The sequence below is a fragment of the Cetorhinus maximus genome, chromosome 2 (assembly GCF_964194155.1).
Source record: "Cetorhinus maximus chromosome 2, sCetMax3.hap1.1, whole genome shotgun sequence".
Classification (NCBI taxonomy): domain Eukaryota; kingdom Metazoa; phylum Chordata; class Chondrichthyes; order Lamniformes; family Cetorhinidae; genus Cetorhinus; species Cetorhinus maximus.
This window is the reverse complement of record NC_135880.1, coordinates 79,364,520-79,377,837: the sequence shown is the minus strand read 5'-3', so window position 1 is coordinate 79,377,837 and position 13,318 is coordinate 79,364,520. Positions and strand designations below refer to the sequence as shown.

General features: G+C 45.4%; 1 protein-coding gene across 3 annotated transcripts in view; it reads left to right on the top strand.

The window, feature by feature from the left end:
* Nucleotides 1–13,318, top strand: part of trim36 (tripartite motif containing 36) — a 165,534-nt gene that overhangs the window by 117,963 nt on the left and 34,253 nt on the right. For all 3 annotated transcript variants that reach the window (XM_078566387.1, XM_078566379.1, XM_078566372.1), the window contains one exon: nt 1,709–2,008. In XM_078566387.1, the coding sequence (XP_078422513.1) occupies nt 1,709–2,008 (300 nt within the window). The remainder of the gene's footprint in view (nt 1–1,708; nt 2,009–13,318) is intronic.

The following is a 13,318-nucleotide window of genomic DNA, read 5'->3' as shown; positions in this document are numbered from 1 at the left end:
CACATCTGTAACAGATTAACTTTGGAGTCACTGCTGAAACACTTCCACTAGGCCTTTTCGTTTTTCGAGCAGCAGAGACTGTCTCCCGCTTTTCTGCTGTCTCTCTGGTTTTCGCTCCATGCCCGGTGGTAATTTCCCGCCCCAACAAAAAAAATGACGCCATGTTGCACATTCTGTAAAGCCTGAGAGTCTCGCAGCACTTTCCATAGCTAGCGCTATTTTCATAGCGCACTTCAAATTTATGTTAACTTCTGCAAGTAAACGGCGCTGAATGGTGTCGTCGTGAATGTCACAAACTAACCGGTCCTGCTACATGTCATTGAGTGTGTCTCCGAAGTAGCAGTGCTCAGTCAATTGCTTCAACTTTGCTATATGAGTTGCGATGGACTCTCCCGGGGCCCAAACTCTGGAGTTAAACTTAAACCTCTGCATTATTACCAATGGCTTCGGCTGAAAATGCATCTTCATGAGGTCTACCAATTCATTAAAAGATTTAGAATTGGGTGCGTTCAAGGCCATCAGACTGCGGGTGAGGTTATAGGTCTTGTTACCACAGACACTCAAAAGAATTGCTTTCTGCTTCTCTTCCGTGTATATTTCGTTCGCCGCAAAATAAAAATCTAGGCACTCTACATACTGGCTCCAATCTTCCATGGATGCGTCATAAGGGTCGATTCTGCCGAAGAGTGGCCTGACTGGTGAGTATACTTTTCTACCTTTCCTTACGAACCGATGTACACTCATTCACGAGGCGAGGTACAGCATCGTAGCGATTTTACCCTTGTCGCCAAATGTAATGAACCATATGTACTGGACAGGTTTCTTACTTGAAACAGAATTTTCCACCACCTGGATTACCCGTGCTTAGGGCTCATTCATCAGAACAATCACGTGACCCCCTAAAGACAGTCGGAAAGGTTATACCTTCAATCATTACACAAGCGGTAAGAGCTTGTCAGATATGGTCAGCCATGTGATGGAAAGGAAGTTGGAGCCTCTACCATCACTAGCCATAGTCCCAGACTACAACATTCACATAAAAGTGCATGTTGCCACAGCAGCTTTGACACCCTGAGAGATCTGTAACACACCACCATTCATTCTATGTTGACAGTTGCATATCTTACTTGCAGGATTCACTGGATGATAATCACGTGTGAGACTTTTCTTCTCCCCAGTCCACTAGAGGCCGGCCTATCACTATGTCTGAGACTAGGCTACTGAGCAGAAACCAGGGGTCAAACCTGAATTGATCAAACCTGGATAGATTAACATTGCACCGCACAGTAAATGTTTCCACTGGGAGGAATTGAAAGAAGCTCTTTGTTTTCCACTTGTTAACCTTAGGCAATAATTTCTGCTGTGTCTGGTGAATACTGATATCTGTTTCCCAAACAACAGTTGCCTTTAATTGCGTTTTCTGTTAAATCTTTCATTTAATTCTGATTTTAGATCTTACAAATTTAGAAATTACTTTTCCAATGCAGCATTAATGAAAACAGATAAACTAGTTGCTTATGCATTTTAAGGTAGAAATGCTCTAAGAACCTTTAATCATCTTCAGTCAATACATGTAGCTACTTAGCTTCTTGTCTAATGAAGTGCCTAATTGGAAACCATTATTAAGGATGGGGGCTTTATTATTGATTTATCATAACTGTATATGTTTCCTAATCTGTGGAATACTGAGATGTGGATAATGTTGCAGTTCCAGTTCCAGATGCACCCGTTATCGATGAGAAGCAAAGCCGGCTGTATGACGAGGGAATCATCTGTTGGCAGCAGCCCAATGGCAACCCTCCCATTGACCACTACAAGCTTGAATACAGGAGACTTGACCAAGACGGAGAATGTGCCTGGGAGCCCACTGAGGACGTGTGCAGCACAAGTAAAGTCATCTCCAATCTTGACACCAATACTAGCTACCTCTTCAGAGTGAAGGGTTGCAAGAATTTTACCTACAGTGACTACAGCAAGGAGGTAGCTTTCCATACGCCACCTGCTCCAGGTATGCCCTTTGGGAGAAGGAGAGTTAAATTGAGCTATAATTATAGTCACTCCTTCAAATTAGCAGATAGTCATTATTAAAATTGATTATTTTTCAAGTGGACAATAGTCAATGTGCCTCAGGGATGCATTATTTGAATGATAAACAATACTGAATGGTTTTGCATTTTCTGTATGCAGTTCTTGACAGTGGAGCCAGGAACTTAGTGCTTTGCATATTTCCCTGGGATTTCTTTTAATCAGGGCTTTTCTTATCCATTTAAAAAAATTATAGGTTTTTCTCTTCTTGCCAAAAGAAAGTCAGCTAAAAGAAAATATAGTCAAGACATTACCTAAAATAATACAAAGCACTTCATTGCACTTATAAGTTCCTTTTAAGTAATGTTTTTCAAATTTTTGTGTAAGGTTTGGAATCAGAATTAACAAATTCAATCTAAGATATCCACCTTCAATCAGTTGCCTTGCCAGGCAAAGTAGCAACACACTCATAGGAGTCAGCCTTTAGGTTACTGGTAGCCTCTAAGTCAGAAGGTGAAGGGTTCAAGCCCCACTCCAGACAGTCCTGACGAATGGTGACTAGAACGTGGTCTTAAATACTGGGTTAACATCTATTGGTTACTCATGCCTGGATTGGTTGAGCACTGGCTCTGTGCTAGTGCTCCTGCTCCACACAGACCTGGAGAGCAGAGTGCTGATTCTGAATAGGATTAACATCCAATGTTGGTGCACAGTGTGGGTGCTTCTCCCTCCTCACCACAGAGGGTAACTGGAGCTGTTTAGCCTTTGTTGCAGCCCACCTAAGAGAAACATAAATTTACTAGAGAAAGGAAGTGATTCAGCCCACCGTGTCTGTGCTGGAAGGTAGGTTGAAGATACAATGTGTAATGAAAGTAACCAGAAACCAACTCAACTACTCTTCCTTAGTAGGTAAAGCAAGGATTTCAAGTGTGAGATTTGCCCTAGGGCAGAACACAACAGAACCTTATTTATGTTCTAATTCTGGACAATCTGTCTTGAATTCATGGATTTGTTGCTGGAGTAATAACTCCTTTGAAGCCTGATATTAAAACATGTCATTATATTTTTACATGTATGTGAAATATATTTGTATTTATCCAAATTTACCCAGAGCCTATATGCTAACCAAATAGCGAGCATCAGGCTAGAAGCAGGACAATCAGATAGGTTTCAGGTGAAGAGAGGGATACAACAAGGCTGTATAAAGTCACAAAAATTATTCAATATATACACAGAACAAATATTTAGAGAATTAGGTACACTTCCAGGGATAAAGATTGGAGGCAAGAATATAACAAGCTTGCAGTACGCTGATGACACCGCACTAATTGCATAATTGGAAAAGGCCCTGCAAAATATCGTAGATCAAGTAAAATCTCGAAGTTTATAATATAGATCGAGTATGAACACCAAAAAGACAAAAACAATGGGAAGGATCTCCCGCCCCACCCCCGTTGGGCCCGAGTGGGCGGGTTCCCGATCTGCGTCCCTGATTGGGGGCACGTCACCATTTTACGCTATGCGCTTCCTGTGCGGGCAGGGGGGGATTCCCTGAGCTGGGAGTGCACTCTTTCGCGCATGCACGCTGATGAGCACACAGAGCTCCCTGAGGCAAAGTGCTGCCTCAGGGAGGTTGGCTCAGGTTTGAAAGTTTCAGTAAAGAAGGGGAAAAAAATTACTGACATGTCCACTCATGTCCCACTGTCACATGAGCTGGAACATGTCAATTTCTTTTATTTAAACATTTTATAAAAATTTTAATACCCTCATGAAACCTCATCCCGCCCATGGATGAGGTTTCATGCTTTCTCAGAAGCCCGCCTGGGCTCCCGGCCTGCCCGCCAACCTTAAGGTTGGATGGGCAGGTCCATTAATCATGTTAATTACTCTTTTAATGGCCTTAATAGGCCTTTGACAGTTCGGCAGGCGTGCAGCCAAGTTGGCTGCGTGCCCGCCGAACTGAGAATCTAAATGATGCGGGGTAACGTTGGGTCGCACGCCCAATGTCACCCCTCATCATTTCAGGTGTCGGCGAGCGGGTCCCGCCCCCCCGCTCGCTGATAAGAAGATGCAGCCTAATGGTAATTTGAAGGAATACATAAGAAGAAGCTAGAGTGAAAATTGAAGTGGATGGTGTCACACTGGAACAAGTAGATAAGTATGTCTATTGAGGACAAATGATAACAGAAGATGGCAGATGTGATGCAGAAGTCAGAAGAAGGATAGAGATAGCCAGAAATAATGTTTTGAAGATGAAAGATGTATTAACAACAAAAAAACTCAAGCTTGTAACAAGGGAAAACTAATAAGATGCTACAGTCTATCCATTTTTCTGTCAGCCTCAGAAACCTGGACAATAAATGGAGCTTTGGAAGAAAATAGAGGCCTTTGAAATGTGGATGCTAAGATGCATGTTAACAATTCCATATACAGTTGATAAGACCAATGAAGAGGTGCTTGAAATTGCAAGAACAAAAATAACTCTAAAAGGTAGCATCAGAAAAGAAAATGCCAGTATTTCAGTCATTTGAGCAGAGCTAAAAAGCTATGGGGATCTCTTCTGGAGGTCAAAGCAGAGGGCAGAGGGGCCAACCTAGGCATAGTTGGATGACAGTGACAGAGCAGTTGCAGATGTGTTACAATGGATGTGTGAAGATGGCGCAAGACAGATCAGTGTGACATACCAAACAGCAGATCTGCCAGGAGTAGCTCTCAGCAGCAGCAGCAGTATGTGACTGAATTTGGAACAAAGATATTACTGTTCTGTAAAGGGAGTTGTTTTTAATTTTCTATTTTAATTCAAGAAAAAAGTGAATAGGTTTTGGGCTCAGGGCAATTATAAAATTTGAATATATTGGAAATCTTTGTAAGTCTAAGTTCACAATATGTGCTATAGTCACTAGTTCAAAGTAGATTGACCAGCTCCCAATGTTTTCTACTTTGCACATCTAAAACATACTCAGAAAGTTACTAAGGGCAGAATTTTATGGTCCCCTTGGAATTTTATGGTCCTTACTGCTACCCGTCCTGACCTGACCGCGATTTAATGGGAGGTTGGGCTAGACCTACGGCGGCCTGCCTGCCCTCCACTGAATTGAGGCCCTTAGGTGGCCAATTAATGGCCACTTAAAGGCTGCTTCCCACCCAACAGTGATTCGGTCGGTGGGAGGAGGTCAGGGAATTGGGGGGGCGGGGCAGGGGGAAGTCCCGGCAGGTTAGCCTGCTCAGGCCTCTGACGGAAAGGGTGGGGGAGGGGGATAACGCCTCCTACACGGGCCCCCTTTTCCGATCAGAGTCACCCTCACCAACTGTCCCCTTCTCCCATAACCTTTCCAAACTGCCCCCCACGCCCTCTTGTGCCCTCCTCCCCTCCCTCCCTGGGGCCTCCTTTCCTGGTCCTGCTGAGTTCTCTGGGACTTGGTGTAGTCCCAGCAGTGGCCACCGCTACTGATGGCACTGCTGGGACTTAGAGATCTGCCAGCAAACAGATACCAGGCAGCTCTGTGAGGTGGGACTCCCTCCCCAAGAGAGGGTGGAAGAGAGGGCAGCCATCAGGAGAGGGGCTTTGTTCCCTGCCGAGTTTTTTGGTAGCAATGTGGGAAACCCCTCCATCCAAAGGATTCTGCCCTAAGATTCCATTAATTAGTAGAAAGTACTTAAGCTCAGTTAGAATTAGTTTACAGTTAATTGTGAGGTTGTAGGGCCTCTTAACTCTCAGAACTATTTAACATTAGTATTGTATTAAATTAGTGAATTTTAAAATAGTCCCTTTATCTTTGTGTAAGCCTTTAGATTTCAGTCGACAGTAGATAATTGGAAGATTGCTACATTAAATGCATCCTTCTTCCAATATTCTCTATCTGTTCAGCAAGATTGCATCCTATTACGGCCAAAACTAAACTGCACTTTTAAAAAGGATACATTCACACACAAAAAGGTTTGATCATGTATGTCCAGAATGGGTCTCAATCACACATGTTCAAAATAGTTTGCTGACACACATCCAGAATTGTCCCATTTCATGTTCATGCCTATGCAAGCAGCTTCTTTTCCCAATGTGTAATCTTGATAATGAGTGAAATCTGTAGCAGTGGTTTGAACCAGAATTTGCAGCCTTGGTGTTTTATTTGACCCAGAGCTGTGCTTTCAAACACATATCTGCTCTGTCGACTGCTTCCACTTCCGTAACATTGGCCTTCTCTGCCCCACCTCAGCTCCCCCAGTGCTGGAACTCTTACTCAGGCCTTTCTTACTTCTAAACTTGACCATTCTCCTGACTGGCCTCCTATCCTTTGTAAACTTGAACTGATCCAAAGCTTTGCTGCCCTATCTTAACTCACACCATGTCCCATTCACTCATTATCGCTGAGCTCACTAACCTACATTGGCTCCTGGTCTGGCAATGTTTTGATTTTAAAATTAAAATTCTCAATTTGGTTTTCAAATCTCCCCATGGCCTTGCCCCTCCCTATCTCTGTAAACTCCTCCAGCCCTACAATGGTCCAAGATATCTGCCCTCCTTTAATTCTGGCCTCTTCCTTGAACTTAATTGCTCCTCCAATTGGAGGCCATGTCTCCAGCTACCTAAGCCTCTCTACCATTGTTTTGCCCTTTAGGACATTCTTTAAAACCTGACGAAATTTTTGGTTACCTGTCCTAATGTCTTCTTAAGTTACTTGATGTGAAATTTTGTTTGATAATTCTCCTGGGAAATGCCTTGGCACATTTTACTACGTTAAAGGCACTATGCAATTGAAATTGTTGTTGTTGTAGTAGGACTACTCTCTAATTGTCTTTAGCTCTCTTGCTCCAGCCTGAAGACAGAAGCTTTTCCCTGTCTTTAGTGAGTTGTTACATTTTTGGAACTTCAAGGTTTAATATTATAAATAGTAACTTAAATTTTATTAAAAATAAACCCCGAAACATAAAGCCAATCAGATAACAGGACAATTTAGTTTTCCTACCCTTACAAAGTAAAAAATCAATTCAGTGATACGTTTCTGTGTCTTTTCCTTTTTCTTAATAAATAGCCCCCTTTTCACCAGTGTCTTGCTTGAAATCACAGGCTGTGACCCGCACTCTAAAGCAAGTAGGCAACATTTATCAGATAAACCCAATACAGTTACCATACAAACCAGTTGTTTCAAAAGACTCCCTATGCAGCCCTATTCCGTCAAGAGGACAAGCCAGTCCAGCCTGTGGGCACTGTCGGTATTGCACTTTGGTTGACCTAACAAGAGAAACATTGGAGTATACATAATGTAATTCCCTTTGGTCCTTCTCTAGTACCTGTATCTCTTCCTTATTTTCATCCACAACCTATCCTCCAGATCATCACAAATGTGAATATTAGTCAAACTGGGTGGTCTTCTCAGCTTATCTTCTCCTCAGAGTCCGTAGTTAACCTTCTCACTGTCATTATGCATGCTAACATGTTCCTGATGAAAGTAAAACATATGCATGTTCCTGAAACTAAATGCAACATGTTATCTGGTTGTAAATATTATTTGCTGAAATTTCACAAATTATTTTAGTTTGACAATAATTTAGTTTTCACACAGCACATTTAAAACTTTCAGCTGGAATTTAACTTTATTTAGAAGTACTTGGCTAAATCTCAAAGAAGCTTCCACCACAGAAGGAACCCGCTTGACCCATTGTGTTTGCACCAGGTCATTGCTACAGAAATTGGCACTAATCCCAATGCCTTCCCCTCTCCTGATAATATTGCATCTTTCTTTGCTGTTTTCACAAAGATGATCTCTGTCTTAACTACTATTTGGGGCAAATTACCACTCTCTAAACTTATCAAGGGCAATTAGGGATGAGCAACAAACATTGTCATTGACATTCCCATCCCATGAAAGAATAAAAAAAACTAAAAAAAATCCTGCTAACTTCTCCCATTGTTTTTTAGTGGCAAATTTTTAATTCATTACCACTTGTCAGTGAATCCAAGTAAAGGATTTGCTCACCCTAATCACCCTATCAAACCATTTGATAATTAAAAAAAAACTATTAATTTTTTTAGCCTTCTCTGCTCCTTTTAATCAAAGATTTTCCATCAAATGACCTCTTTAATAATAAATGTTAACAGAGAATCTTTTCACTGAACCACAGTGTCATGAACAAGAAAATCAGTGAGAAAGTGATCTTGAATCTTATTTGTAAACAAGTCACTTTAGGTAATTCATTATCCATTTTTTTCTTCCCAGCTCCTTACTTGAAAGTAACTACACATGCATTTGTACCATTCCCCTGGTTGCTCTCTCACACCATACACAAGTGGCCATTCTTCCTGTGTGAGGCTGGACAGTGTGTGCAGGGTTGTTTACTCCATTATAGAGGTCAACACAGTTGTGTCAGATATTCTCCATTCCTGATGCCCACAAATGCTTAACTGTCTAGCAAAGATGGTTAGGTAGTGATGAGAAGCAGGGGCCCTGCCTGATTTTCCACTCCTTCGACGGAGATTCTGTAGAGCTACACCAACTGCTGCCCTGAGTTTCTTGGTCTGTAACATTGCACTGCACTTCATTTCATTTCACTTATCCACTTGGGCATTGAGGTTCCCATTGAGACCAGTATTCTTTTGGGGTCAGATACAAATCTGCAGCAAAATAGCAATGGAATACTGTTATAGTTTCTTACTTTGTTCCACTAGCAAGTCAAAGATGCACAAATATATTCAGTGGACTATGAAATTTATTCTATGGGTGGAATTGTCCCAGATTTGCACAAAGTGCAGTAGCAGGTGGGAAAAAGAATGTTATACCCGCTGGCCACAATGGCGGCTTTTCGCACTGTATCGCCTCATTCCCGGCGGGTCCCACCTCATTAATTATGAATCACGGGAAACATGCCAGGTCGCTGGCGGGCGGGCTCGGATTTGCCCACCACTTAGCACTTCCTCACTCTGGGTGCTATATTTAAAGCACATCAGAGCACAGCCTACTTCATGACTATAGGCCAGGACTGCTCCAGGCAACAGATAGCCTTGAAAGCCTCTCTTGGGCACTTGCTGGATGCAGTGGAAGGCCATCGGGATGTCCTCTACCCCTGCTCTGGCCACAGGATGTTCACTAGAGCCACCAATCTGGCCTGGGAGAAGGTGGCAGTGGCGGTCAGTGCCATTGGAGCACAGAGGAGGTCAGTCATCCAGTGCAGGTAGAGGATGAATACTCTCAACCATTCCCCCAGGGTAAGTCAACCACCTCTTCACTCTCAACTCACACACTCACAGACCTATCACACATCCACAGGAATCACATCAAGGGATGATACCATTAACTCTCACACACACCCTCACATCTCCATCAGACTCATATCCTCTGGAGCTTGTGTCCTCATCCCATCCATGGGTCCGCTCACCACACAAACATTCCACGCAGTATCACGCATCTGCTCACACTCTCTCCATCTGTTTTCATGCAGGAGAAGCTGGCTCACAACAGCAGGGAGAGGTCCTAGGCCAGGGGTGGAGTGACCCACAATGTGCCACTCACTCACTTTGAGGAGTGTGCCATCGTGCTGACTGGTGAGGACATGGACCTCATCATCCCTCTCTCAATGTAACTGTGAGTGCTCTTTCTCCTGCTTTTGACTCTGCTGCCATGCACAAATTATCTCTACTTTGGTTCACAGGGAGCTCCGCCAAGCGACCGACACCCTCAGCCAGCCAGTCCCTCAGCTCCATCCATGTTCTCACCTCCAGGCAAGAGGACACCCCCATTGAAGAGCTAGAAATAAGCAGCCTGGAAGATCCATCACAGCGCTTACCCACAACCTGCACCAGCGCAGAGACACACACCTCAGTGGGACCTAGACCTAGAGCAGGCTCGGGTTCACAATCTGCTGGTCACCGCATGGACACGTGTCTGCAGCAGGAGGAGGCAGGTTTATGTGAACTCCCTAGCATCTGGAGGACTGCTCGGGAAGAGACATCTGTGAGGTCCGAGTCAGATGGTGACCCTCTGGATTCAGCCTTCCAACTCTTTGTGGAGAGTCACCAGAAATTGGGGGAACATCACCCAAAGCCCTCAGCAGAGTGGCACATGAGTCGGGGGAGTGCATCTGCCTACTCTCTGATGAAGTGGTGCCCATGTGTGCGCATATGGAGGTCTCCACGGAAAGGATGGCAGACGTCATGGAGACCCTGGTCCAGCAGAATGCAGAGATGCACACAGAGCTGCACTCCATTGTAGTAGCCATGGGTGAGTTCCTGTGGTGGCAACATGAGAGAAAATGGGGCACCTCGACATCCCTCCAGATGCTCCTTCCCCTCAAAGAGTCAGGCAGTGGCTCTTGGGCACCCAAAGGGAGGAGGTGCGGCAGCTGGACACCCCTGGTCATCCACTCAGTATCTCAGAGGTTGTCATCTCCCTTTGAGTCCCCTTCGCCTGTGACCCCCTCAACCTTGTCCTGTGTCACTGCAGAGGGAGAAGCTGGCCCACAGGAGGACTGCCAAAGCAAGCTGGGGCCCTCAAGGCTTCGGCTCTCCAGAGGACACATATAGAAGTCATCAGAGGCAACAGGGCCAGCCATTGCACAAGCTGCCTCTACCGCTCCTGCAGATGTCAGGGTAGCACCTAGAAGAATTGGTAGGCCTGGAAAAATTACAAAATTCTGATCACAAGTGGTTACACTGGTGAATATATTTTGTCACTTTATAATCTGAAAATATATTCACTTTCACTGAATAATGTGTAATGTTGTCTTTCAGCTTCATATACAGGCTTCACAAGTCCTCCCACTGCATCCTCCCCACTAGTTGTTCAGTTGCATGCTGGAGGGAGAAGTGTGTGTGTGTGTGGCAGGGCCTTCGGAGTCTTGTGCAAGCTCTCTCCCATGCACTAGGACCTTTCCTCCATCACACTCATCTCACTGTCCTGAGCGTTTTCCATGCTGCCTGCTGGGGTTCTCTTTCAGTTGTCCATCTGAGCTGACCTGCATCTCCGCCCACCCACTGATCACACTCCCATGCAGCACCTGTGCCCGTCCAACACGAGGCTCCGCTCACTTTCCATTTGTAAAACACAGCTGTCGTCAAGTTTCTCGTAAGCACCCCGTACTTTCCCCTCCCCCAATCACCCATGTCCTTTGCCCCATCACTGTTGACACCCCTGTGGCATCACCTTCCACCTCCCCACCGTCACCTATCAACCAGAACCCTTTTCTTTCCAGGATGCCCAGGTGAACATGCACATTTCCTTCCTTCCTGAGAATCCCGCCCCCATCCACATTGACTTCCCCGACCTCCTCCTTTCCACCCTCAGGGTCCGTGTCTGTCTCCGAGTCCTCACCAACCATTCTTGCCATCCCTTCTACTGCTACCATCGCACCCGCACTCTCCCAACCTCCTGGTTCACTCTGCCCCCTCTCACACTCACCACACACTCCTACCGAGCGGGCAGCCATTGTCTCCACAGGCCTCTCCCTTGCACGTTTATCTGGACATCGTCCCCATTTACTCCCTCATCCACCCTTACTCCCTCCTCCACCCTTTCTCCTTACCGTCTCCAAACCCCCTCCTCCCCCCAGACCCCTTCCTCCCCCACATTCCTTCCCCCCTCCAAACTCCTCCCCTTACACTTTCCTGCCGCCTTACAGCTACCTCCCCAGTTGCTGCATTCTCTCCCATTACACCCTCCTCCCCCCCACAACCTCACCCCCACCACACCTTTGTTCCCATCCTCCCTACCTCATACCCCCCGACACCTTTGTTTCCTTCCTCTCAACTCACCACCCCCACCGGTACATCTTCCTCTCCCAGTCAAGCCTAGACCTTCCTCTCCCATTCACAGCTGGACCTTCCTCTCCCTACCTCGACGATTATCCGTAGTAGCCCAGGTCCAAGACTGTGATGTTCCGAAGCAGCTGACCAAATGAAGCAAGACCTGGACAATATCCAGGCTTAGGCTGCCAAGTGGCAAGAAACATTCACACCACACAAGTGTCAGGCAACGACCATCTCCAACAAAAGACTATCCAACCATCGCTCCTTGATGTTCAATGGCATTACCATCACTGAATCCCCCTATTATCAACATCCTGGGGGTTACCATTGACCAGAAACTGAACTGGACTAGCCATATAAATACTGTGGCTACAAGAGCAGGTCAGAGGCTAGCAATCCTGTGACAAGTAACCCACTTCGTGACTCTGTAAGGCCTGTCCACCCTCTACAGGGCACAAGTCAAGAGTGTGATGGAATATTCCCCACTTGCCTGGATGAGTGCAGCTCCTACAACAATCAAGAAGCTTGACACCGTCCAGGACAAAGCAGCCCACTTGATTGGCACCACATCCACAAACATTCACTCCCTCCACCACCGACGCACAGTAGCAGCAGCGTGTACCACCTACAAGATGCACTGCAGGAACTCACCAAGGCCTCTTCGACAGCACCTTCTAAACCCATGACCACTACCACCTAGAAGGACAAGGGCAGCAGATAGATGGGAACACCACCACTTGGAAGTTCCCCTCCAAGTCACTCATCATCCTGACTTGGAAATATATCACCATTCCTTCACTGTCGCTGGGTCAAAATCCTGGAACTCCCTCCCTAACAGCACTGTGGGTATACCTACACCACATGGACTACAGTGGTTCAAGAAAGCAGCTCACCATCACCTTCTCAAGGGCAATAAGAGATGGGCAATAAAAATGCTGGCCCAGCCAGTGAAGCCCACATCCCGTAACTGAATTAAAAAAAGACCTGAAACATCAATGAAGATCTCTCACACAACAAAAACAGAATTACCTGGAAAAACTCAGCAGGTCTGGCAGCATCGGTGGAGAAGAAATCAGTTAACGTTTCGAGTCTTCATGACCCTTCGGCAGAACTGAGTATAGTTAGGAGAAAGGTGAAATATAAGCTGGTCTAAGGTGGGGGGGGGTGGGGGGGGGGGGCGCGGGGGGAGAGAGAAGTTGAGGGTGTGGTGATTCTGGAGATAAGCAAGCAGTGATAGGAGCAGATAATCAAAAGATGTCACAGACAAAAGGATCAAAGAGGTGTTGAAGGTGGTGATATTGTCTAAGAAAAGTGCTAATTAAGAATGGAAGGCAGGATACTCAAGGTACAGCTCTAGTGGGGGTGGGGTGGAAAGACTAACAAAGTTTTAGTTTTAGATTTAAAAATAATGGAAATAGGTGGGAAAAGAAGAATCTATATAAATTATTGAAAAAAAAGGGAGGGGGGAGAAACGGGGTGGGGATGGGGGGAGGGGGAGTTTAAGATCTAAAGTTGTTGAATTCAATATTCAGCCCAGAAGGCTGTAAAGTGCCTAGT